Raw genomic sequence first — 26068 nt, forward strand, 5'->3', positions numbered from 1 at the left:
GGTACACTGCAAATTGGGTTTGCACTGAAGTCGGGAAGCCAGGACTCTGGGATTCTCTCTCTGCCACTGGAGTGACCTAGCTGTCAAAACTCCAAGCTGCTCTGGTGGTTACATGGCTCAACAGACTTTAGGTATCAAGGAATATGCATAGAATCATTTCAAAGAGAAGACAAAGTAAAAAGTAAAAAAGAATCAAAAGGCCCACAATTTTTTCAGTTTATAGAGAAAGAAAAGCACCTTTCATCAAGACTGTACTACTTGGGGCTTCTTGAGCACATTCCTCTGGCATCTTCTACACCTTAGAAAGGTCAAAGAAACGTGAGAAACTTACCATCACTGCCTCGAGATGATATGGATTTCACATCAATGGACTCTTTCCTTCTGTTCTTGTATCTGAATGAATGGGACTCTAAGGATTTCAAATTAGGAACAGAAAGTGAGTAGTTTGCAGCTTATTTACAGATGAAGTTTAGACACATTCCCCCTCTGCCCCATTATCTAAAAAACAAGTTTCCTTTTTAAGCCCTACAGAATAGTCTCAAGAAACAGCAAACCGGCGTGCCTGGGTGGCTCAGTGGTTTAAGCCTCTGCCTTCGGCTCAAGTCATGATCTCAGGGTCCTCAGATTGAGCCCCGCATCGGGCTCTCTGCTTGGTGGGAAGCCTGCTTACCCCTCTCTCTCTGCCTGCCTCTCTGCCTACTTGTGATCTCTCTCTGTCAAATAAATAAATAAAATCTTAAAAAGAAAAAAAAAAGAAACAGCAAACCACTTTTTCTTTGAATCATCAACAAAAAATTGTCAGTCATATTAATTGTAAAATGATACTCTTTTTTTGTGACACCCCAATGTAGCATGGTAATAGGGCTTATTATCAAGGGCTTTGCAGTTCCATTAATAAAATACTTTTTAAAAAGTAAACATTAAAAGGGGCACCTGGATGGCTCAGTCAGTTAAGCCTCTGACTCTTGACTTTGACTCCAGTCATGATCTCAGGGTTGTGAGAGCCAGCCCGACATCGGGCTCCTCACTCAGTGGGGAGTCAGCTTGATATGCTTTCCCTCTGCCCTGCCCCCTGCTTGCACACATGCACATGTGTGCTTTCTCTCTCTCTCCCTAAGGTAAATAAATAAATCTATTTTAAAAAATAAACCATTGGGGCACCTGGGTGGCTCAGTGGGTTGAAGCCTCTGCCTTCAGCTTGGGTCATGATCTCAGGGTCCTGGGATCGAGTCCTGCATCAAGCTCCTTGCTTAGCAAGGAGCCTGCTTCCCTCTCTCTCTACCTGCCTCTCTGCCTACTTGTGATCTCTGTCTGCCAAATAAATAAATAAAATCTTTTTAAAAATAAAAATTTTAAAAAACCATTAAAAACTGGGGTAAATTTGGGGGGTTCATTTTGACCTGAAGGACAGTACATGTAACTGGGTGGGGAAGGCTTTTACAAGGATATCTGTGGAAATAAAATACTAGTGAGATGCACAGAAAGTTGAATTTATTGAAGAAACTAATATGGAGTAATTTTGGGTCTCTCTGAAAGTTTAGACCTCCAGAGGGTCTCCTGAGGAGGTCATTTCATCAAATGAGACATACTGCCATTGCCAGGAAGGCAGAGAAGAAAATGCACATTTTAAATCCCAACCATTTCCACAACTTGACTCTCGCCTCTGTCCCTCTTTTCTGAGGGGGTGAAAAAGCACTTAAATTCTGCTTAAGTCTTTGCTGACTTTGAATTTAACACCCAGAATTTGCGGCCATGTCAATCCAAGACTGAAGCACAGAGGGTGTGCTTCTGGTCAGGACCAAGAGATCGACGTGTCAGGGCAGCAGGGTTGGCCTCAGAAACATGCATTTGCAGGGCACTGGGTGCTCGTGGAGTAACCCAGTGGTAAGGAGAGAAACTTATTCTTAACAGGATCGCTCCTCACTGGGCTAAGACAGGAGGGGGACATGGCAGGTTCCTGCAGGGAGAATGCATTTCTCAGATACCAAGATTCCAAGAAAGAAAAAAAAATTCCAGTGTTCATATTCCAAGAAAGAAAAAAAAAAGATGCAATAATGCTCTTTTAAGAATTGTCTATTAGCATGAAAAAAAGTACAAGAGAGAACAGCAGTTAAAAGAATAAGCTTCTGGATGGCTCAGTTGGTTAAGTGACTGCCTTCGGCTTAGGTCATGATCCTGGAGTCCTGGGATCGCGTCTTGCATCAGGCTCCCAGCTCCATGGGGAGTCTGCTCCTTTCTCTGACCTTCTCCCTTCTCCTGCTCTCTCTCACTCTCTCTTTCTCTCAATAAATAAATAAATAAATAAATAAATAAAATCTTAAGAAAAACAAAACAAAAAAAGAGCTCCAGAGCCCAACTGCCAATGTTCAGGTCTCTACCATGCCATGTACTAGCTGTGTAACTGTAGGAATGTTATTTCTCTGTGTCTCCATATCTGTATCTATCGAGCGGAGTTGTTCACAGCATTTCTCTCAGGCTGTTGGGGGACGTAAATGAGTTAATCTGCGGCAGCAGCTAGTATGGTGCCTGCTACACTGTACGTATGTGGTTCATGCTGGCTCATAGTATTAGCTGCGTCTCTTCACTTGGAAATATACCTTCGAGGCACACATAGGATCATGTTACAATACTGTTCTGCTATTTGCTGTTTTCACTTCAAAATATGTCTTAAATACTTTCTTCTGGATCACCTTTTTAACCATTTACTTTAGTGTCCTAAAAAATCTGATTCAGTTAAAAAAAATTAAATAAGTAAACCTGAATTATTTTATATAGCAAAAAGTGAAAAGCAGAACTATTATGAAGTTGATCTGAACACCATAACCCTAGAGCCTTGTCTTAAATGATATAAAAAAATATTTACACTGTCCCTTTGGCTCATTCTGTCTTCCAGATTCTGCCTTAATAGTTTTCATAGCCTTGGATAGGAGTTTCAGAGTTTATAAAGACAGCTATGGGTAGTGATACTTTACATGACATTGTTAGGATCATATGGCATCTTTCAAACCTTAAAAACTAACAGTGGTCCCTTGCAAGACACTCCTTTAAGTGCTCTTCAGGGACTTAATAATCTCATGTTCCTAACACTCATTTACCACATAATACATTAAATCTAACTTAATAAAGATTTAAGATTACATTCAAGATTAAAAAAAATCAAGAATTCCTCAAAATTTAATTTCTAAATAAAACTAAAGTAGGGGGGAGCCTGGGTGGCTCAGTGGGTTGAAGCCTCTGCCTTCGGCTCGGGTCATGATCCCAGGGTTCTGGGATCAAGCACTGCATCAGGCTTCCTCCCCACCTCTCTGACTGTCTCTCTGCCTACTTGTGAGCTCTGTCAAATAAATAAGTAAAATCTTAAAAAATAAATAAAACTAAAGTAGGGAAGTTGGTTTCTTGGCTGGCTGGCTGAATTCTAAATCATTCACTAGAAATTACTCAAAGGTATCTAATGCTTATTCCTGATTTTATCTCAGCTAAAATTAAGAGAATACAGCAACAGAAATTATTAAAAGTTTGGAGAAATTATTCTTCAATAAAAGGCCATTTAAATCAAATAATTCATTATTCATTCTACCAATAGATGCTTATGGAATGAATTTAAAAACCAGAGAAAATAAGGATAAAGGAAATTTAAATAAATTTATTCAATGACAAGAAGGGATATAATATTAACAATTTTGGGGGTAGAAAAAAGCTAACATTTACTGAGCACCTACTCTGAAGCAGACATTGTGTTTCAATGTTAAAGTATAGAAATTATCTTTTATGATCATTACAACAATTCTGAAAGCTACATAATATGATCCTCATTTTACCAGTGAGAAAAGGTAAACTTGGAGAGATTATGCAGGTAGCTCAAAGTCAAAGAGTTAGTCAAATGGGGGAACCTATGTTTTGTAAGATGGGATAGTTTCAACATAGCCATGCTCTGGGAACATTTTTATTGGGTCTATTATGTGCAAGGCAATGCTGGGCACTGTAAAGGATATGAAAATGGAAGAGGTTTTGGCACCCAGAAGCTCATAAGTTAGTTAAAATATTACTCTTGCTGTGTACAAGAAATAAACTAAAACATCAGCTAGAGACAGAGACATACCAGGAGGGAAAGGCAGAGTAAGGGAAAGGCCAGGGGAATGGAAGGACAATACCCCACAGCTAAGTATCAGGTACTGCTAGATATTATATACACTTTCTCCTTTACTCTTCCTAGCAAGAGATGGACATTATTAATTCAAGTCTGAGTGTGCTAAAATATGGACCATCCTAGAATCAAGGAGAAGGACTGAATTAGTAGCTCAGGGTCTAACCTTATGCATTAGCATCTGGGAAAACCATTAACTAAGCAAAGAAGGTCACGCATGTATGCAGGAACAAGAATTTTAAGTCTGAGAGCAGACTGGTTTTTTGCTCTAATGATTAGAGAATTACAGACCTTTCAAATCCAATAGTCATCTGGTCTAACCACAGTTGAGGGCAGAGGAGACAAAGGGTCAGACAGAGTGTAAACTGAGGGGGAAGGGACTGACATGGTGCCTCAGTGCTCTTGACTTCCCGCACAGGGCCCTCCACGCTCTCTAATCAGCTAGCCACCGAGAGCTAGGAGGGAAGGGTAGCCTGTCCAGGGTACAACAGTGGGTTTCCCGCGGACTTCTGGGCCACTCTCTTTTGTGTTTATTTGCTCTGTAAGGTCTCTAGCCAGCAAAACAAAACCAGGATGGGAACGGCATTCAGTAGAAAATGTTACCATGAATCAAGAGTCCAGTTTTGAAGGGATTCTGCTTGTATTCTGACTCTCTCCAGCCTTCCAATACCAGCACTCAGATTTTGGCAATCCAAATCCTGGGGTAGTGAGTGTCTACTTCTTCAGAGTAATTTAGAATCCTTCAGAGTAATTTATAGACCTGAACCCACCAGTGCCACCAGAGTGTATACACATGAAATGGAAGTGTTCTCACCTGTCTGAGAATTGTCTCCTGAATCACGATGAACCTTGTGAAGCTAAAGTTGTTCAAAAGTTTGGGGAAACAAGAGAAGAAAATTTAAAATATAGTATTAGCTACATTTCCAGCCAAACAGCTTTATTAAAAAGCTCTGAAGATTCAAGAAATCAAGAAGTTACACAGATAATAAGAACAGATGTAAGATGCACACCAACTGATTATACTACAAATGCTCTAGTACATTCAGACACTTCTGGAATGCCTGAGCCCGAGAGCAAGGAGATACCCAAGGGATGTGCTTTCTACCCAGAACGTCTACATCTCCTTTCAGCTGTTTCCATTTTGACCATTGCATAAATGCAGAAAGACAAAAATCTGTAACACATTTTTTATAAGGCTAATCTATAACCTATTTAGATTTTAGACACGTTATAAAATTTTTCTATAATATAAAAATAATCTGAATTTAGGCCTAGGATTTTAAAAACCTCTCTAAAAATCTCTTCTAGTGTTCCTCAATTATGGACAGAGTTGATTTACAAAATGTTTATTCACAAAGAGATATGAACTTAGGATGCAGCTTAACACCTACTTCCTCTCATTTTCAACTTTGGTATCCTAATGATTTTATGCTAATGCTCAATAAATATCTGTCAAATGAGTGAGTCATTAATACTAGAAAATAATAAACATGCTTTAGGATTTTGCATTTTTTTCCATTTATAACTAAGACACTGTTATTGGGGTACATCTAGCTATATCATGCTTATCATCATGCTCCTTTGCTGCTAAATCATCCATTTCCAGTTGCTTGGACAATCAAGTCTCTGTACCTACTCACTGAATGGCCTAAGTTAACCTGAAAAACAAGCCAGGTGACTGTGTAGTGCCAACACCAACTGTAATAGCCAGGAGTTCCCTACACATCAGATAACAGGTACGATGTTCCAGCTTGACACAAACACTGAACGATCAGGTAAAACTGAAGTGTTAAAGAAAGTGGGCTTTCTTCCACATTATGTGGAATCATTCCACATAGTCCGGACCACATGATTATTGAAACAACTACACGGTCGGCCTGTGTGAGATCTTGTTCAAAATGTGTTTAAAGGCTGTGACACATTTATCCCATAATTGTGGGACCTTGTTATTTCTTCTGTAATCAACTGGTTTAATTTTTTCCTTTACAGATAAAGACCATTTGCTACAAAGCTCCTGAGTGCAACGTGGATTTTTGATATCATACCAAATAAATAGAACTTTAGCCTTGCAAATTGTTTTCTTAGTCAGCTTTAGCTCAAAACCAGGTCATCTTAAATATTTAGCTTTTCTCTCTGAATCAGAATACACCTCTCCTTTAGGAACGAAGGCCTATGACTTCCCTGATTACTCCAAAAAGCCCTTCTCTTTTACTGACCCCCACAGGCAAACCTAATGATCTGTGGAGGTCCTGCGCAGCTGACACAGCCCAACCCTGCCTTTCAGAAGCTAGTGCCATGGTCCTGGCCAGGGAGAAGAGGGGAGGGGAGGGGAGAGGTACCAGGTCCCTCTGCTGAAGTAACTTCCCATCTGCCTTTCCCAACAAAGGACGTGGTATTTAGCCCTTTTGGAGTGGCAGGCAGGCACGCCCCCAAAACCACTGAGACAGCTCACCTAGCGCTGATGGACTCTCTCCTATGGACAGGATGTCACCTGCTTTACAAGCAGAGGTTTCACAGGGCCACATTAGCACCTGTCGCTCAGGACTCACTTCCTGTTCCTCTGAGGCGGGAGCAGTGCCTGAGGCCCTCTGCTGGTTACCCTCCAGCGGCACTAGGTTTTCCTCAGAGCTTCCCAGCTCAGGTTCCCTCCTTCCCTCTTGGGAATACCTCCCCCTCCCCCACCCCCTTCACAACTGAAGATTCACTTGGATGAAAATTCTTTAACAGTTCCAACTCTTTTCTTGGAGGTCTAAACCCACATTTATAACTTGGCATGAATGAGTCCACTGGAATTATTGTCTCATATTTCTCATCTGTGTTCTCTGAGGAAGTCAACAGGGAAGGAGCTGCTCTGTAGTTGGCTGTTCTCCAAGAAGCAGCCAGAAGGGTAACCTGGGCTGGAGGGCTGTGGGGCACGGAGAGACGGAGCGGCTGTGCCCTGACAAGGGCACCGTCTCCTCCATGTCTGCCATGTGCTAGCACCTTTGCATTTGCCATCAGGCTAGTCAGAACAATACCCCTGGCAGAGGAAGGACCGTCATTCCTGTGATAGATGGGGAAGCTGAGGTTTCACTTGCCTGACCCTCCCAGCTAGTACACAACAGCGCCCAATTTCTAACTGTGATCAACGGCTCCAAACCCACTTCCTCTTCGCCACAGAGCTCTTTACAGGGAGGACCCAGAAGGGAAGCTCTGGGCCCAGGCCTGCTTAATTGGGGTCTGAGGACAACATCCTCTGTGGGACAGGAGGGCAGCTCTTTGGAATACAATTTCCTTTGAAATTTTGGGGAAGGCTTGAATCTCTGCTATCTATAAGTTTTGTCACATGTATGCTAAAGCAAAGAAAAGCAGTCATCATTCAGTGTCCCCAAGTCAACCACTGTCTGTGGAGTGTTTTTGTTTTCCCTTTTGTGATAGAAAGCTTACAGTGTAAAATGTGTCCACATGAAGTCATGACTAGGAATTTGGATCCCTGTGTTTCTGGGGAACCTAATGCTTTAGCACTAAGTTCCTACAACGTGAATACCGTGGCCTTGGCCTGTGCTGCTCCTGCCAGAGCTCAAAGCTGGGATTTCTTAGCAAGTCCTTGGAAGCTTACTTACACCTTGTTTTGGGGGTGGGGGGGATTCATCATTTTGAACCTTTAATTATTTAAAATGTTACAGGTTCCCATGAATGTTGCTGTCCTTGTGCTAAATGTTTTGTTTACAAAAAAATGATTATGCTTGGCTCTAAAAGGCCGCACAAATTCTGGGTTTTGTGTGTATGTGTGTGGAAGAGAAAGATTTCAGGGTCATCTGATTGTTTTCCTCTTTTGGAATAACCATTTAAAACCATTTTTATTTTCTCTGCACACACACCACAGTGCCTAAAAAGAAATTCTGTCAAGGCTGTGGAATAGCTGGAACTCTCATACCTTGCTGGAGAGAAGAGAAAATTGTAACAGTGCTCTGAAAACAGGTGTGGCAGTCTCTTATAAAATTAAACATACACCTACCCTATGACCCAACTCCTCAGTATTCAGTTTAACTCCTAAATATTTACGCAAGATAAACAAAAGCATATGTTGTTCCCCAAAAGTCTTCTCTAAGAATGTTCAAAGGAGCCCAAAACTGGAAACACTCCAGAAGTTCATCAACAAGGGAAATAAACTGTGGTCAACTGATACAATGGAATACTCTTCAGCAAAAAAAAGAAAAAGGGAAAAATTACTGATATATATAACACAGATGCATCTCAAAACATGGTGATGAGTCACAGAAGCCAAACATAAAAGCACAGATATTGTACACAACTCTAGGACAGGCAAAACTCATCCATGGTTAAGTATTCAGAACATGTTCCTTTAGGGGTGGGAGGGGGAGGAGTGGAGGCAGGGATGTCTGGCAAGGCCAGGAGAGAACTTTTGGGATGGTAGATTTGGGACCTTGATGGGGCCTGGGTTACAGAGGTATGTGTACCTGTCAAAACTCAAGGAATGCTATACCTAAGATCTGTGCATTTCACTATATGTAACTTTCACCTAAAAAATGAGAAAACCTGGATACAGATATTAAACTCTAGTTTATAATACACATGGTAAAGTGTCAAGGGGTGAAATGTCCTGCTATATGTAACTTAGTTTAAAAGCTATCAAAGACTAAGAGGGACTGATGAATAAAACAAGGACAGGTGGATAGATGACTGAGCAAAACGGTCACTACACGGCATAGGTGGTGGCCACGTGTGTTTCTACTTACAATTCTTCTGCCTCTTCTACAGGTTTGAAAAATGTCATAATAAAATGTGGGAAGATTATATATTCAACTGAGAATATGGAAGAATGGCTAAAAATTGCAAGTCAGAGCTATAATTTAAAAGTCTGTACAAGTAAATAGGATAAAGGCAATTTAGAACAACTTGAAACTGAGCAAAGTGAATTACATGTCATGGTCCCAGGGACTCCCAACCTACCATGAGCCTGGGCATGAACATGATGTTCCACTTTAAACTGTAACTAGTGAATTATAAATAGTAGCTGTCTTAGAAGTGTAGATTTACCCAGTTAACTATTTAATAGACAGATTTTAATGATTTCACTGACTGACTTTATGAATTATGTAATTACAAATGAACCTAAATTCTCTTATGTCTTATGGGAGAAAAACCCTGAGAAATAATTATATGAAAACAACACACTTAATATAATATGTTAAAATTAATTTTTTGGAACTGTAAAACCATGGGACTTTTTAGCAGTTAAAATGAGTCAAGGCTAGAATCAGTGCCATAATAGCAAGCAAGCAAACAAATACTAGATAACTCCTTCAATTGCATTTCAGAGTCACCCTGGGAATCTGAACAGCATTTGGTAGAAACGTCCAAGGCTGCTTTTGTCATTATGGAATGGCCAAGTCATAAAAAGCGTCAGTCTCAACTCAAATTGCCAGATCTCCCAGTGTATAAACCTGGGGTGTCCACCTTTGATGCTTCTTTTTCTCTCGTCCCCATACCTAGTCCATCATCAGATCCAGGAAAATCTCACTTCTCAATACCTCTGGGTACACCTCTCTCTACTGCCAGCCTGAAGATGACTCTCAGCTCTCATCTTACCTCAGCCATGCCTCCCAGCCCACCTCATTCTCAACTCTTTCGACCAGTGTTACCTAAACTACATTTAATCTTGTCATCTTCCTGCTTAAAACACTTCCCAATGGTCTTAGGGCCAGCCTTGTGGGATAGCCTGTTTGTGCGGCTGTGCACTGTGGCCTGCTGTTCTGCTGGGCTACTGTCTTGCAGGCCACACTGGCCTCCATTCCACCCGCCTTGTTTTCCCAGGCTCTTCACTACCACAGAACCTTTACACATGTGACTCTTCTGCTCAGGAAGATCTTCCAAATCCACCCTCTTCCCTTTGCCTCTCTGCCCTCTCGATGTTTGCCAAAAGGTAATTTTCAAAGGAAAGCCCTACCTTCCTCAAATAAATAAATCTTTAAATAAATAAATAAATGTCAAATTTTAAAAACAAAGAGAATTTCAAAAGCTGGAAGGAATAAGTAGTTATATAAAAGGGAAACTCCATAAGGTTATCAGCTGATTTTTCAGCAGAAATGTTTCAGGCTAAAAGGGAATGTCATTATATATATTCAAAGTTCTGGAAAAAAAAAAACAAACCCTACAATCAAGGATACTCTATATGTCAAAATTATCATTCAGTATTAAAGGAGAAATATAATTTCCCCCCCCAAAATGTTAAAGGCACTCATCAGCACTGAACCTGACTTAAAAGAAATGTTAAAAGGACCTTTTTAAGTGGAAAAGAAAGGGCCATAATTAGAAGAATACTATGAAAGGAAAGGAGATTAACAAAATAAAAATTTCTAAACAGAAATACATAAAATGGTGAGTGGGATAGTAAAATAAAGTTCTTTCAGACTGTGTTCAAACTTAAGTGACCATCAACTTAATATAAACTATTATATACTTAGGAAAACCTGTAATAGATATACATATACCAAAAGAGAAAGAAAGCCAAGCATAACACTAGAGTAGGTTTAAAAAAACAACAACCACACACACAAGACAGAGAACAAGATAAGAAGAAAGGAATACAAGACTCACAGAAAAACAATGAGAAAACAAAAGGGCAGTAATTACTTACCAATAATTAGTTTTAAATATAAATGGTCTGAGAGTGCCAATCAAAAGACATGGGTGACTGAATGGATAAAAAAGAACAATACCCATCTACATGCTGCCTGAAAAGAGACTCACTTCAGACCTAAACACACATACAAACTGAAGTGAAGGTGTGGAAGATGTTTCATGTAAATGGAAGAGGGAAAAAAAAATAAAGCCAGGATAGCATATTTATATCAAAGTAGACTTTAAAAGAAAGACTGTAATAAGAGACAAAGGAGGGTACTACACAGGGATAAAGGGATCAACCCATCAAAAGGATATAATCATTTTAAATATCTCCACACGGACAGATTTAAATATCTATGCACACAACACTGAACCACCTAAATACAGAAAGCAAATATTAACAGACATAAAGGAAGAAACTGGCAGAAATACAATTAACATCCCATCGATGGATAGATCAGACAACAGAAAATCGGTAAGAAAACAGTGGCTTTGAACAACACACTATACCAGATGGACTTAAACAGACATATACAGAACATTCCATCCCCAAATAGTAAAATCACATTCTTTTCAAGTGCTTGTGGTACATTCTCCAGGACAGATCACATGTTAGACCTTAAAACAAGTCTCAATTAAAGAACAGTGAAATAATATCTAGCATTCTTTCCAACCACATAGTATCAAACTAGAAATCAACTACAAGAAAAAAAAAACTCATAAAAACCACAAACATGTGGAGGCTAACCCAATGAACCACCAATGAGTCAACAAAAAAATCAAAGAGGAGATTAAAAAAAAAAAAAACCTAGAGAATCTTAAAGATGAAAACGCTGGTCTAAAATCTTTGGGCTAGGGGCGCCTGGGTGGCTCAGTGGGTTAAGCCGCTGCCTTCAGCTCAGGTCATGATCTCAGAGTCCTGGGATCGAGTCCTGCATCGGGCTCTCTGCTCAGCAGAGAGCCTGCTTCCCTCTCTCTCTCTCTGCCTGCCTCTCCATCTACTTGTGATTTCTCTCTGTCAAATAAATAAATAAAATATTAAAAAAATAAAATAAAATAAAATCTTTGGGATATAGTGCAAATAGTTTCAGGAGAGAAATTTATAGCAATACAAATCTATCTCTATAAACAAGAAAAATCCTGACAGCCTGACCTTACACTTAAAGGACCTAGAAAAAGAAAAACCAACAAAACCCAGTTAGTAGAAAAAAAGGAAATTAAAAAGAGCAGAAATAAAAGAAACAGAGACAAACAATACAATAGAAAAGATCACTGAGACCAAAAGTTGGTTCTTTGCAAAGATAACAAAATTGACAAATCTTTACCCAGACTCATTAAGAAAAAAAGAAGACCCAAGTAAGTAAAATCAGAAATGACAAATAAGCAACAACTGATAGCACAGAAATATGAAAGCCCTGGTAAAAATTATATGCCAAATAATTGGACAACCTAGAAGAAATGGATAAATTCCTAGAAACATATAATCTTCCAAAATTTAATCAGGAAGAAACAGAAAATCTCAACAGGTTGATAACTAGTATGAAACTGAATTATTAACCTAAAGTTCCCAACTAAGACAATTCCAGAACCACAAGTATTCACAGTGAATTCTACCACACATTTAAAGTCGAGTTAATACTTATTCTTTTCCAATTATTACAAGGAAACAGAATGAAAGCTTCCAAATATATTATACAGGACCCACATTACTCTAATATCAAAACCAGACAAAGGCACTAGACAAACAACACCCGAAAACAACTAGGCCAATATCCCTGATAAACATAGAGGCAAAAGTCCTCAAAAAAGTATTAACAAACTGAATTCAACAACACATTAAAAGGATCATGCACCATGGTGAAGAAGGATTTATTCTGGAGATTCTCGGATGGTTTAATACCCAGAGAAAGAAATCAATGATATCACATCAAGTAAATGAAGGATAAAAATCACATGATCTTCTCAATAGATGTCGAAGAAGCGTTCGACAAAATCCAACAACTATTCATGATAAAAACTCTCAACAACGTGGGTATAGAGGGAACCTCAACTTAATTAAAGCTATGAATGACAAACACAGTAACAGTGCACGCAGTGTTGAAAACCCAAGAACTTTAAGATTAGAAACATGACAAGGATGTCCACTCTTCCCATTTTTATTCAACATAGTAATGAAAGTCCTCACAACCATCAGACAAGAAATAAAATGTACCAAAATGATAAGGACAAAATCAGACTGTCAGTATTTGCCGAGGGCACACTATACATAGAAAACCCTAAAGTTTCCATCAAAAACTATTAAAATTAATGAGTGAATTCAGTAAAGTTGCAGAATACAAAATACACAAACATCTGTTACATTTCTACACACGAATATCAAAGTAACATAAAAAGAAATTAAGAAAATAATTCTATTAACAGCTGCATCAAAAAGAATAAAATATCTAGGACTAAACTTAACCAAGGAGATGAAAGCCTATACCCTGAAAACTGTAAAAACATGGATAAAAGAGGGCAACACAAACAAATGGAAAAGTATTCCACACTCATGGACTGAAAGAACAATGTTAAATTGTGCATACTACCCAAGGCAATCTATAGACTCAGTGTAATCTCTAACAAAATACCAGTAACATTTTTCACAGCATTACAATGAATATTAAAATTTGTATGGAGCCACAAAAGGCCCTGGATAGCCAAAGCAATCTAAAGAAACAAATCTGAAGGTACCACAATCCCAGATTTCAAGACAAGCTATAATAACAGTATGATAATGGTGCAAAATATAGACACCAAGGGCAATGGAACAGCATAAGGAAGCCCAGAAATAAACCCACAGTTACATGGTTGATTAGTCTATGACAAAGGAGGGAAGACTACATGAAGGAGAAAAGACAAGTCTCTTTAATAAATGATGCTGAGAAAACGGAACTGTAAGGTAGTATTGTGTGTCTACTATACTTCCATAAAAACAAACTAAATATAAAAAGGGGTTTAGAATGTCACATAACCTTAGTTGATAAAGCAAGGGCAGGGTTTGAGAGGACAGACTAATTTTGAAAGAAGCTCTACGGTGGGTAAAATGCTATCAAATAGCATTGCATGTTATAGAGAAATTGTTCGTGAAAGGAAATGTCAGTCACTGGGGCAAACTTCATTTTCTCATTGTCTCATTTTAAGAAATTGCCACAGCCTCTCCAGCCTTCAGCAACCACTGAACCATTGATCAGCCATCAATACTAAGGCAAGACCTTCCACCACGGCAAAGAGATTACCATTCACCAAAAGCTCAGAGGTTGGTTAGTAGTTTTTTAGCAATAAGGTATTTTCATGAATGAAAGACCTTAATGTGTGGCAGGAAACCATCAAAATCCTAGAGGAGAACACAGGCAGAAATCTGACCTTCGCTGTAGCAACTTCTTGTTAGACACATTACCAAAGGCAAGGGAAACAAAAGCAAAAATGAACTACTGGAACTTCATTAAGATAAAAAGTTTCTGCACAGCAAAGGAAACAATCAACAGAACTAAAAGACACCTATGGAATGGGAGAAGGCATCTGCAAATGACATATCAGATAAAGGGCTAGTATCCAAAATACATAAAGAACTTACCAAATTCAACACCCAAAAAACAAATACCCAGTTAAGAAATGGGCAGAAGACACGAATAGATACTTTTCCAAAAAAGACATCCAGCTGGCTAAGAGACAAATCCTCTCACAGCTGTCAGGATGGCTAAAATCAACAACACAAGAAACAACAGACGGTGGCGAGGATGCAGAGAAAGGGGAACGTTCTTGCACTGTTGGTGGGAATGCAAGCTGGTGCAGCTGCAAAATGACAGGGATGGAGCTGGAGTGTATCAGGCTAAGTTAAATACGTCAGTCAGAGAAAGACAAAAACCATGTGATTTCACTCTTATGTGGAGTTTAAGGAAGAAAACAGATGATCATATGGGAGAGGGGAAGAGAAAAGAGAGGGAAACAAATCATGAGAGACTCTTAATGACAGAGAGACTGAGGGTTGATGGAGGGAGGTGAGGGGGGAGGGGCCAGACGGGTGATGGGCATTAGAGGAGGCCACTTGTTAGGATAAGCACTGGCTGTTGGAAGTGATGAATCACTGAATTCTACTCCAGAAACCAATATCGCACTGTATGTTAACTACCTAAAATTTAGATACGTAGGTAGATAAAGAAAATATTTTTAAATTGAAGTTTGTACACTGCTTCTTAGACATAATCTACTACACAATTAACAGACAACAGTACAGTATAAACATAACTTTTATATGCACTGAGAGACCCAGTAATTCACTGGACTTGCTTTATTAAGTTATTCACTTCATTGCAGGGATCTGGAACCAGGCCTGCAATTTCTCCAACGTGTACTGTTTGCTTTTGTGTCACCGTCACCCCCAAATATTATGAGAAGGGGTAAAACTCTGGTTGCAATGAAGACAAGGACTATCCTCTAAAATAATTAGTATAGCTTGTGAAGTCAACATATTAAGAAATGTTTTCTTTCTAAGATTGAGCATACCTGATCAACAACTTCAGGAGAAACCAAAGTCTTCTGTGTGTGTGACAAGACTTCGGTGATGCAGGGGAGTTCTGAGTGCCAGAGGAGAGATGTGATCACGGGAACAGTCTTTTAAGACCCTCCCCTCATTTACATGTAATAAGGACAGCGCAAGGGGTATAACACAGGATTTCTTTGATCCTCTTTCTTTACTGAAGATACTTTGATGAGTATTTCCTCGGAAGCTAAAAGTATTTGATGTATAGATCAAAGAGGTTTTCCGTCTACTCTATTTTCAAAAATTATTTATAATACAGTTCTCAAAATTCCCACCCAAACCGCAAACCAACACCAAACAGTGTTCCTCAAATATGGCAACAAAATACACCCATGCAACATTCGGGATCCCCGTCCGCCATGATCAGCTTTACACAGCTCCTAAAGCACGGGCGGGCTGCTGCCCCTGTTCTCATGTGTTCTGAGTCTGGTTCTTAACATACTGGAGCTTCAAGACAAAGAAGAATGTACATACATGCCAATTTAGATACTGGTTTCACATGTCTTTACTTCAGTTAATTTTATGAACCTAACATACTCAGTACATCATCTCCCCCCTTTTATCTTAAACTTAAAATATTACTTTCGTCAAAGTAACATGCACTGATCAGAAACAGAAGTTTCTGCATATCAACTTTTCAGATTACATGAGATTAAAAGAAAAATCCCAAGTTTTTTGTTTGTTTTGTTTTATTTGGGTTTGTTTGTTTTTAGGTAACTTGCCTTATGCCAAACAGGAACAGATTTTTATCTTCTCCCTGCTGTTTGGTATTTTCTGGGAAAAATGTAAGCATCCCCTTCTGTGCAATGCCAGATCTAGTATGTTCGGGTATCACTGGTATCCTTCAGTCAACATTTTCTTGGCTCAGGACTAGTACCCACCAGCCCCATGGCTAGCGTGCACTGGGAAGAGCCATGACAAAGGGGTACTCATTAGATAACCAGTGATAATTCCTTTTTATCTTTTTCTCACGGAAACACACTTAATTCAAGGTGCCATTCTGGTTTACACATTTTATCTTTTTCCCCCTTGCCTAATTTCTCTTTTAGTGGCTTTCAAATACCTACAATGCAAGCACCACTTTGCTTCATACCTGGCGAACAGTGAGTTTTCTTTTCTTTTTTTTTTTTTTTTTTAAGGTTTTATTTATTTGATACAGACGAAAAAGATCACAAGTAGGCAGAGAGGCAGGCAGAGAGAGAGGGAGGAAACAGGCTCCCTGCTGAGCAGAGAGCTCGATGCAGAGCTTGATCTCAGGACCCTGAGATCGTGACCTGAGCCGAAGGCAGAGGCTTAACCCAGGGGCTCCAACAGTGAGTTTTCTAGTATGGAAATAAGATCATGGTTTTCCAAGTCTGGCATGAATCAAAATTGCCTTAAGGGCTTGTTAAAATAGGTTGGAGGCACCCCTCGAGTTTCTGATTCACTAGGTCTGGGTGGTGCCTAGAATTTGGACCTCTAGCAAATTTCCAGAGGAGGCTGAGGCTGTGGATATAGGGGCCATGCTGCTGTATCTGGGGATCGTCTTACTCAGAGTGCACTGGGCGCCAGCAACCTTGCTGACACCTGGGAGCCTATCAAAACTACCAACTCTCAGACCCCTGAATCGGAATCTATATTTAATAGTTAATCTCCAGGTGATTTTTTAAAAAAGATTTATTTATTTGACAGAGAGAGAAATCACAAGTAGGCAGAGAGGAGGCAGGCAGAGAGAGGGGGGAAAGCAGGCTCCCTGCCGAGCAGAGAGCCCAATGCGGGGCTCGATCCCAGGACCCTGGGATCATGACCTGAGCTGAAGGCAGAGGCTTTAACCCACTGAGCCACCCAGGCACTCCTCTCCAGGTAATTTTAACCTCACAGTTTCAGAAGCACTGTTTTAAGCGGAAAAATCTCAGGCTCATCAACAGATGGATTAATATCTCCACTTCCAGTTGTATAAACCTGGGGAATTTATAAGCTTCACTGAGTCTCAGTTTTCTAATGGGTAAATGGGGACCAGTGCCTACTATTCAGGATCTATAAGATCAAATGAAGTAGTGTGTGCAAAATGCTGAGCCCAGCAGCTTCCAGGCTTGTCTTTTTTTTTTTTTTAAAGACTTTATTTGAGAGGCAGAGAGAACAAGTACAACCAGCGGGGAGCAGCAAGAGAGAGGGAGAAGTAGACACCCCACTGACCAGGGAGCCCGACATGGGGCTCAATCCCAGGACCCTGAGATCATGACTTGAGCCGAAGGCACACACTTAACCTACTGAGCCACCCAGGCGACCCCAGGCTTGTCTGTTACCAGAATTACCTGGAAGGTTTGTGAAAGCACATTGCCATGCTCCACACCCATAATTTCTGTTCCAGTAGGTCTGTTCCAGTGAGGCCTGAGATTTTATGTTTCTAATGAGTTCCCTGTGAGGCTAATGCTGCTTACCCAGTGACCCTTCTTTGAGAACCACTGGACTAGCCCATAAAGGGCACCCAGATAATGCTGGTTCCCTTAGCCTTTTCTCTCTCACAGATGTGTCCTGTTCGTCAAGAATCTGGACTCAAGGATATTTATATTTTTTATTATTTCAATACTGATTTTAGTCCACAAAATTATTTCCTTTAAAGCCTACATTGAGCATATGTGGTATATATCTCACTTTCCTGCTGTCATTCACTTAGCCTGTGTCCCCTCACTGCTTAGTGACAAAGAGAAACATACCAAGAGCTTCAGTAAGAAATTTCATTTGGCTTAAAGTTTCTTGCTCTTAAAGAACTGTCATGGACTGATGGCACTTTTGCCAAACACTTTAATGTGTAACTCCTCTGCCTGCTAGATTTTGTCAGGAGAATGAAGGGATTGCAAAGATCCCAGTTTCTCACTCCTGTTTCCCTCGTGCTCAGCACCGAGTCATTCAAGTGTTTAATGACACCAGGGGTTCATTTTCACTGCCATTAGCCTAAGACAGAAGTGATCAGCAGGACCTTTGCTTCATAAATCAGGCCCTTTGATAGCTACAGCTGAAACAGGACAGCACAAAGGAAATATTAATAATAGTGAGAGAACAGAAGAGTAAAACAGCTTTATCATTGTGTGTCCTGATGTTCTGAAAATGCTGTTCAGTAGAATTCTAGTTGACATTTTGTGATCACCTCCAGAAGAAAAAGGGCATGGCTAAATGCTCTCTCACTTTCTAGTTCAACTCCACAAATACTTATTGGGCCTAAGAGACAAAGATGGTTACAACACAGTCCCTGCTTTCCAATGATTTCCTGTATAACAGGAACAAAAAATAAGTACTGTTACAATGTATCTATTCATTAAGAGTTTGTTGAGTGTCTACTATGTGCCAGGTCATGCTTTAGGCACTAGGGATATGTCAGAGAACAAAAGAGAGGGTCTCAGTAAGCTGGTTCAGAAGTACCAAAGATGGTATTTTGTAAGGAGTTAGATGCTGAAGGTTAAAAAATAAGTTGAGGGCATTCCACAACACGACACCAAATAACCCATACCACAGAAATATAATTGTAAGAGCATATTATGAAAAAGTATATTCCAACAAACTGGACAACCTAGAAGAATGGATAAAGTCCTAGAAACATATAACCTCCCAAAACTGAAACAGAAATACAAAATTTGAAGAAACCCATTACCAGCAAGGCAATTGAATCAGTAATAACAAAACTCCCAACACCCCCAACAACAAAAAGTCCAATACCAGACATCTTCACAGGCTAATTTTACTGGACCCTTAAAGAAGAACTGATATGACTTCTGGAACTATTCCAAAAAATAGAAAAGGAAGGAAAACTTCCAAAGTCATTCTATGAGGCTGCATTACCCTCATACCAAAACCAGATGAAGACACCACAAAAAAAGACAACTACAGGCCAGTATCTCTGATGAACACAGATTCAAAAATCCTCAACACAATACAAGCAAACCAAATTCAACAAATCATTAAAGAATTCAGGGGCTCCTGGGTGGCTGGCTTGGTTAAGCATCTGCTCCAGCTCAGGTCATGATCCCTGTGTCCTGGGATTGAGGCCTGTGGCAGGCTCCCTGCTCATCAGGGAATCTGCTTCTCCCTCCCCCTGTTCTTGCACTCACTTGCTCTCTCTTCCTCTCAAACAAATAAACAAAATCTTTTTTAAAAATTCATTTAGCACCTTCAAATGGGTTTTATTCCTGGGATGCAAGGGTGTTACAATATTCACAAATCAATGTGATACCTCACATCTGAAAGAGAAAAAATAAGAACCATGTGATTATTGCAATAGACGCAGAAGAGCCTTTGACAAAGTACACATCATTCATGATAAAAATGCTCAACAAACTAGGTTTAGAGAGAACATACCTAAACAATTGAGGTCATAAATGGAAAAGCCACAGCTAAAATCATCTTCAATGGGGAAAAACTATGAGCTTTCCCCCCCAAATTCAGGAATAGGACAAGGATGGCCACATTCACCACTTGTGTTCAACATACTACTGGAAGTCCTAGCTGCACAATCAGACAACAAAAGGAAATAAATTGGACAAACCCAAAAGGAGATCAAAGAGAAGAAGAGCAGCAATTCTAGAAACAGAAAATCAACCACTTTCTGAAAGGTAGGATGTGTGGAGAAGTGAACCCAAAGCAACGGGAAGATGGACTGCGGAGGGAGGGGCTGGCTCCCAGCAAGTGGCAGAGCAGTGGAGCACAAAATCAGAACTTTTAAAAGTCTGCTCCACTGAAGGACCTTGCTCCAGAGGCTAAATGGGGATAGAGCCCTCGCGGGGATAGCATGGTCTCAGGTTCCGTAGGGTCACGGAAGGATCAGGGGTGTCTGAGTGTTTCAGAGCTTGCAGGTATTAGAGCGGGGAAGCCGGCTACAGAGACGGAACCGAGTAGTGAGCTCTCAGCTTGGGGTTACCTTAAACCATGATCCGTGACACAGTCAGACCACTGCTCTTTGAGCAGGGACCCACAAGTGGCAGATCCGGAGAGACTCACCTATCTCTGCTAGAAGAAAAGAGTGGCAAGAATCTGCTGGGTTGGAGACTCCAAATGGGGTTGTCTGCCAGAGACAGAAACACTGTCACAGGCTGGGCGAGATTGGAGTGTGGCTGAAGACCAGGGAGATAGGAGCGACTGAGCGCTTTTCTCCAAGGGTGCACTGAAGAGTGGGGCCCTGAGCTCTCAGCTCTTCCGGGCTGGAGAAGGGAGGCCGCCATTTTCATTCCCTTCCACCAGAACTCTATGGAAAGAGTTCAGGGAACAAAAGCTCCCGAGAGTGAACCCAAGCAAATTACTTAGCCCAGCCCCTGACAGGAGAGGCACAATTCTGCCTCCGGGAAAGACACTTGAGAATCACTGCAACAGGCCCCTCCCCCAGAAGATCAGCAAGAACATCCAGCCAAGATCAAGCTCACTGATCAAGGAGAACTGCAAATTCCAGAGGAGGGGAAAGCAAAGCATGGAATACATGGCTTTCTCCCCAGGATTCCTTAGTCTTGTGAAGTTAATTAAATTTTTTCATTTTTATTTTTTTCTTATTCTAATCTTTTTTAACTTTTCCTCTTTCCTCTTTTAACGTTTTTTTTAACTAGTTTATCTTAACAATACCTTTCTTTAAAAAATCTTTTTAAACCTTCATTATTATAGTCATATTTTATCCTTCATTGTACCTAACTTTATTTTTTGTATACATATAGGGTTTTTTCTTCTAAAAAATTCTGGGATATAATCTCTTCTAATAGATCAAAATATACCCTAAATCTAGCATAGGGCTTTGTTCTAGTCTCCAGCCTGAGCAAATTCTCTCCACTTTCTTTTTCTTTCTTTTTCCAACCAACTTATCAATTCCTATTTAAAAAACTTTTTAAAATTTTCATCTTTACAGTCATATTCCATCCTTTCATTGTGTTTACCTTATTTTTGTATATAGATAAGTTTTTCTTTCTTCAAAATTTTTGTCCTCTAAGAGAACAAAATATACCCAAACTCAAGTGGGTGGCTCTGTTCTATTCACCAGTCTAAAATAAATAAATAAATAAATAAATGCGCACACACATATATTTTTAATATATTATATATATATATTTTAATATATATTTATATTTTTATATTTATATTTTAAATGTTTTTAAAGCTTCTTTTTGGGGTCCCTTCTGATTTGGTTAGCATACATTTTTCTGGGGTCTTTGCCACCCTTTTAGTATTTTATTCTCTCATTCATATATTCTTATCTGGATAAAATGATAACGTGGAAAAACTCACCACACAAAAAAATGAACAAGAGGCAGTACCAAAGGCTAGGGACCTAATCAATTACCTATTATATTGGTAATATGTCAGAGCAAGAGTTCAGAACGATGGTATTCAAGGTGCTAGCTGGGCTTGAAAAAGGCATGGAAGATATTAGAGAAACCCTGTCTGGAGAAATAAAAGCCCTTTCTGGAGAAATAAAAGAACTAAAATCTAACCAAGATGAAATTTTTAAAAAGCTGTTAATGAGTTACAATAAAAAATGGATGTTCTTACTGCTACAATAAATGAAGCATAACAGAGAATTAGTGATATAGAAGACCAAATAATGGAGAATAAAGAAGCTGAGCAGAAGAGAGACAAACAACTACTGGACCATGAGGGGAGAATTCGAGAGGTAAGTGATACCATAAGATGAAACAATATTAGAATAATTGGGATTCCAGAAGAAGGAGAAAGAGAAGCTATGCTGGAGAGAATTACTATAGAGAATTTCCCTAATATGGCAAAGGGAATAAGCATCAAAATCCAAGAGACACAGAGAACCCCCCTCAAAATCAGTAAAAATAGGTCCATACCCCATCATCTAATAGTAAAACTTACAAGTCTCAGTGACAAAGAAAAAATCCTGAAAGCAATTTGGGACAAGAAGTCTGTAAACATACAATAGTAAAAATATTAGATTGGTAGCAGACTTATCCACAGAGACCTGGCAGGCCAGAAAGAACTGGCGTGATATATTCAGAGCACTAAATGAGAAAAAATTGCAGCCAAGAATACTATATCCAGCTAGGCTATCATTGAAAATAGAAGGAGAGATAAAAAGGTTCCAGGATAAACAAAAACGAAAAGAATTTGCAAACACCAATCCAGCCCTACAGGAAATATTGAAAGGAGTCCTCTCAGCAAAGAGAGAGCCTAAAAGTAACAGACCAGAAACGAACAGAGACAATATACAGTATACAGATGGTATATAAACAATATATAGACAATATAACAGTCACCTTACAGGCAATACAACGGCACTATATTCATATCTTTCAATAGTTACCCTGAATGCAAATGGGCTAAATTCCCCAATCAAAAGACACAGGGTATCAGAACAGATAAATAAAAACAAAGCCCATCAATTTGCTGTCTATAAGAAACTCATTTTGGACTCAAAGACACCTCCAGATGTAAAGTAAGGGGGTGGAAAACAATTTACCATGCTAATGGACATCAAAAGAAAGGTGGGGTGGCAATCCTTATAACAGATCAATTAGATTTTAAGCCAAAGACTATCATAAGAGATGAGGAAGGACACTATATCATACTCAAAGGGTCTGTCCAACAAGAAGATCTAACAATTTAAAATATCTATTCCCCTAACAAGGGAGCAGCCAAATTTATAAACCAATTAATAACAAAATCAAAGAAACACATCGACCATAATACAACAATAGTAGGGGACTTTAACACCCTCCTCACTGAAATGGACAGATCATCTAATCAAAAGATCAACAATAAAGTCTTTAAATGACATATTGGACCAGATGGACATCACAGATATATTCAGAACATTCCATCCCAAAGCAACAGAATACACATTCTTCTCTAGTGCACATGGAGCATTCTCAGAATAGATCACATCCTGGGTAACAAATCAGGTCTCAATCAGTACCAAAAGACTGGGATCATTCCCTGCATATTTTCAGACCACAATGCTCTGAAGCTAGAACTCAATCATAAGAGCAAAGTTGGAAAGAACTCAAATACATGGAGGCTAAAGAGCATCTTACTAAAGAATGAATAGGTCAACCAGGAAATTAAAGAAGAATTGAAAAAATTCATGGAAACAAATGATAATGAAAACACAACTATTCAAAATCTGTTGGACACAGCAAAGGCAGTCCTAAGAGGAAAGTTTATAGCAATATAAGCCTTTCTCAAGTACACAACCTAACCTTACACCTAAAGGAGCTGGAGAAAGAACAGCAAAGGAGGTCTAAACCCAGCAGGAGAAGAGAAATCATAAAGATCCCAGCAGAAATCAATGAAATAGAAACCAAACAAACAGTAGAACAAATCAACGAAACTAGGAGCTGGTTCTTTGAAAGAATTAATAAGATTGATAAATCCCTGGCCAGACATATCAAAAAGAAAAGAGAAAGGATCCAAATAAATAAAATCATGAATGAAAGAGAAGAGATCATAACCAACACCAAGAAATACAAATAATTTCAAGAATATATTATGAGCAACTATACAACAGCAAATTTGACAATCCGGAAGAAATAAATGCATTGCTAGAGATGTATAAACTACCAAAACTGAACCAAGAGGAAATAGAAAACTTGAACAGACCCATAACAGGACATTAAAATAGTCATCCAAAATCTCCCAACAAACAAGAGCTCAGGGCCAAACGGCTTCCCAAGGAATTTCTACCAAACATTTAAAGAAGAATTAATTCCTATTCTCCTGAAACTGTTCAAAAAATAGAAATGGAAGGAAAACTTCCAAACTCATTTTATGAGGCCAGCATTACCTTCATCCCAAAACCAGACAAAGATCCCATCAAAAAAAGAGAATTACAGGGGTGCCTGGGTGGCTCAGTGGGTTAAAGACTCTGCCTCCGGCTCGGGTCATGATCCCAGGGTCCTGGGATCAAGCCCCGCATCGGGCTCTCTGCTCAGCAGGGAGCCTGCTTCCTCCTCTCTCTCTCTGCTTGCTTCTCTGCCTCCTTGTAATCTCCATCTCCATCTCTGTCAAATAAATAAATAAAATCTTAAAAAAAAAAAGAGAGAGAGAATTACAGACAAATATCCTTGATGAACACAGATGTGAAAATTCTCACCAAAATACTAGCCAATAGGATCCAACAGAATATTAAAAGGATTATCACGACAACCAAGTGGGATTTATCCAGGGTTGCAAGGTTGGTTCAACATCTGCAAATCAATCAATGTAATACAACATATTAATAAAAGAAAGAACAAGAACCACATGATACTCTCAATAGATGCTGAAGAAGCATTTGACAAAGTACAGCATCCTTTCTTGATCAAAACTTCAAAGTGTAGGGATAGAGGATACCTCAATATCATCAAAGCCATCTATGAAAAACCCACAGCAAATATCATTCTCAATGGAGAAAAACTGAGAGCTTTTCTGCTAAAGTCAGGAAAACGGCAGGGATTTCCATTATCACCACTGCTATTCAACATAGTACTAGAAGTCCTAGCCTCAGCAATCAGACAACAAAAGGAAATTAAAGGCATCCAAATCGGCAAAGAAGAAGTCAAACTATCACTCTTTGCAAATGATATGATACTTTACGTGGAAAACCCAAAAGACTTCACTCCAAATCTGGTAGAACTTGTACAGGAATTCAGTAAAGTGTCAGGATATAAAATCAATGCACAGAAATCAGTTGCATTTCTTTACACCAACAACAGGAGAGAAGAAAGAGAAATTAAGGAGTCAATCCCATTTACAATTGCACCCAAAACCATAAGATACCTAGAAATAAACCTAACCAAAGAGGCAAAGAATCTCTAGTCAGAAAACTACAAAATACTCATGAAAGAAATTGAGGAAGACACAAAGAAATGGAAAAATGTTCCATGCTTATGGATTGGAAGAATAAATATTGTGAAAATGTCTATGCTACCTAAAGCAATCTACATGTTTAATGCAATCCCTATCAAAATACCATCATTTTTCTTCAAAGAAATGGAACAAATAATCCTAAAAAAAATTTTTTTTACTAATCCTAAAAATTTATATGGAACCAGAAAAGACCTCGAATAGCCAGAGGAATGTTGAAAAAGAAAGCTAAAGTTGGTGGCATCACAATTCCAGACTTCAAGCTCTATTATGAAGCTGTCATCATCAAGACAGTATGGTACTGGCATAAAAACAGAGACATAGATCAAAGGAACAGAATAGAGAGCCCAGAAATAGACCCTCAACTCTATGGTCAACTAATCTTTGACAAAGCAAGAAAGAATGTCCAATGGAAAAAAGACAGTCTCTTCAACAAATGGTGTTGGGAAAATTGGACAGTCACATGCAGAACAATGAAAATGGACCATTTCCTGACACCACACACGAAAATAGACTCAAAATGGATGAAGGACCTCGATGTGAGAAAAGAATCCATCAAAATCCTTGAAGAGAACACAGGCAGCAACCTCAGCCATAGCAACTTCTTCCTAGGAACATCACCAAAGGCAAAGGAAGCAAGGGCAAAAATGAACTATTGGGATTTCATCAAGATCAAAAGCTTTTGCACAGCAAAGCAAATAGTTAACAAAACCAAAAGACAACTGACTGGATGGGAGGAGATATTTGCAAATGACATATCAGATAAAGGGCTAGTATCCAAAATCTATAAAGAGCTTATCAAACTCAACACCCAAAGAACAAAAATCTAATCAAGAAATGGGCAGAAGACATGAACAGACATTTCTGCAAAAAAGACATCCAGATGGCCAACAGACACATCA

At 39.3% G+C, this 26068-nt stretch overlaps 1 protein-coding gene across 7 annotated transcripts in view; it reads right to left on the reverse strand.

Moving 5' to 3' along the window:
• Positions 1-26068, reverse strand: part of PDE8B (phosphodiesterase 8B) — a 260450-nt gene that overhangs the window by 26119 nt on the left and 208263 nt on the right. For all 7 annotated transcript variants that reach the window (XM_082724779.1, XM_082724778.1, XM_082724777.1 and 4 more), the window contains 2 exons: positions 4959-5001; positions 332-409 (listed from right to left, as the gene is read on the reverse strand). In XM_082724779.1, the coding sequence (XP_082580905.1) occupies positions 332-409; positions 4959-5001 (121 nt within the window). The remainder of the gene's footprint in view (positions 1-331; positions 410-4958; positions 5002-26068) is intronic.

The sequence above is a fragment of the Mustela nivalis genome (assembly GCF_964662115.1).
Source record: "Mustela nivalis genome assembly, chromosome: 3".
NCBI classification, from domain to species: Eukaryota; Metazoa; Chordata; class Mammalia; order Carnivora; family Mustelidae; genus Mustela; species Mustela nivalis.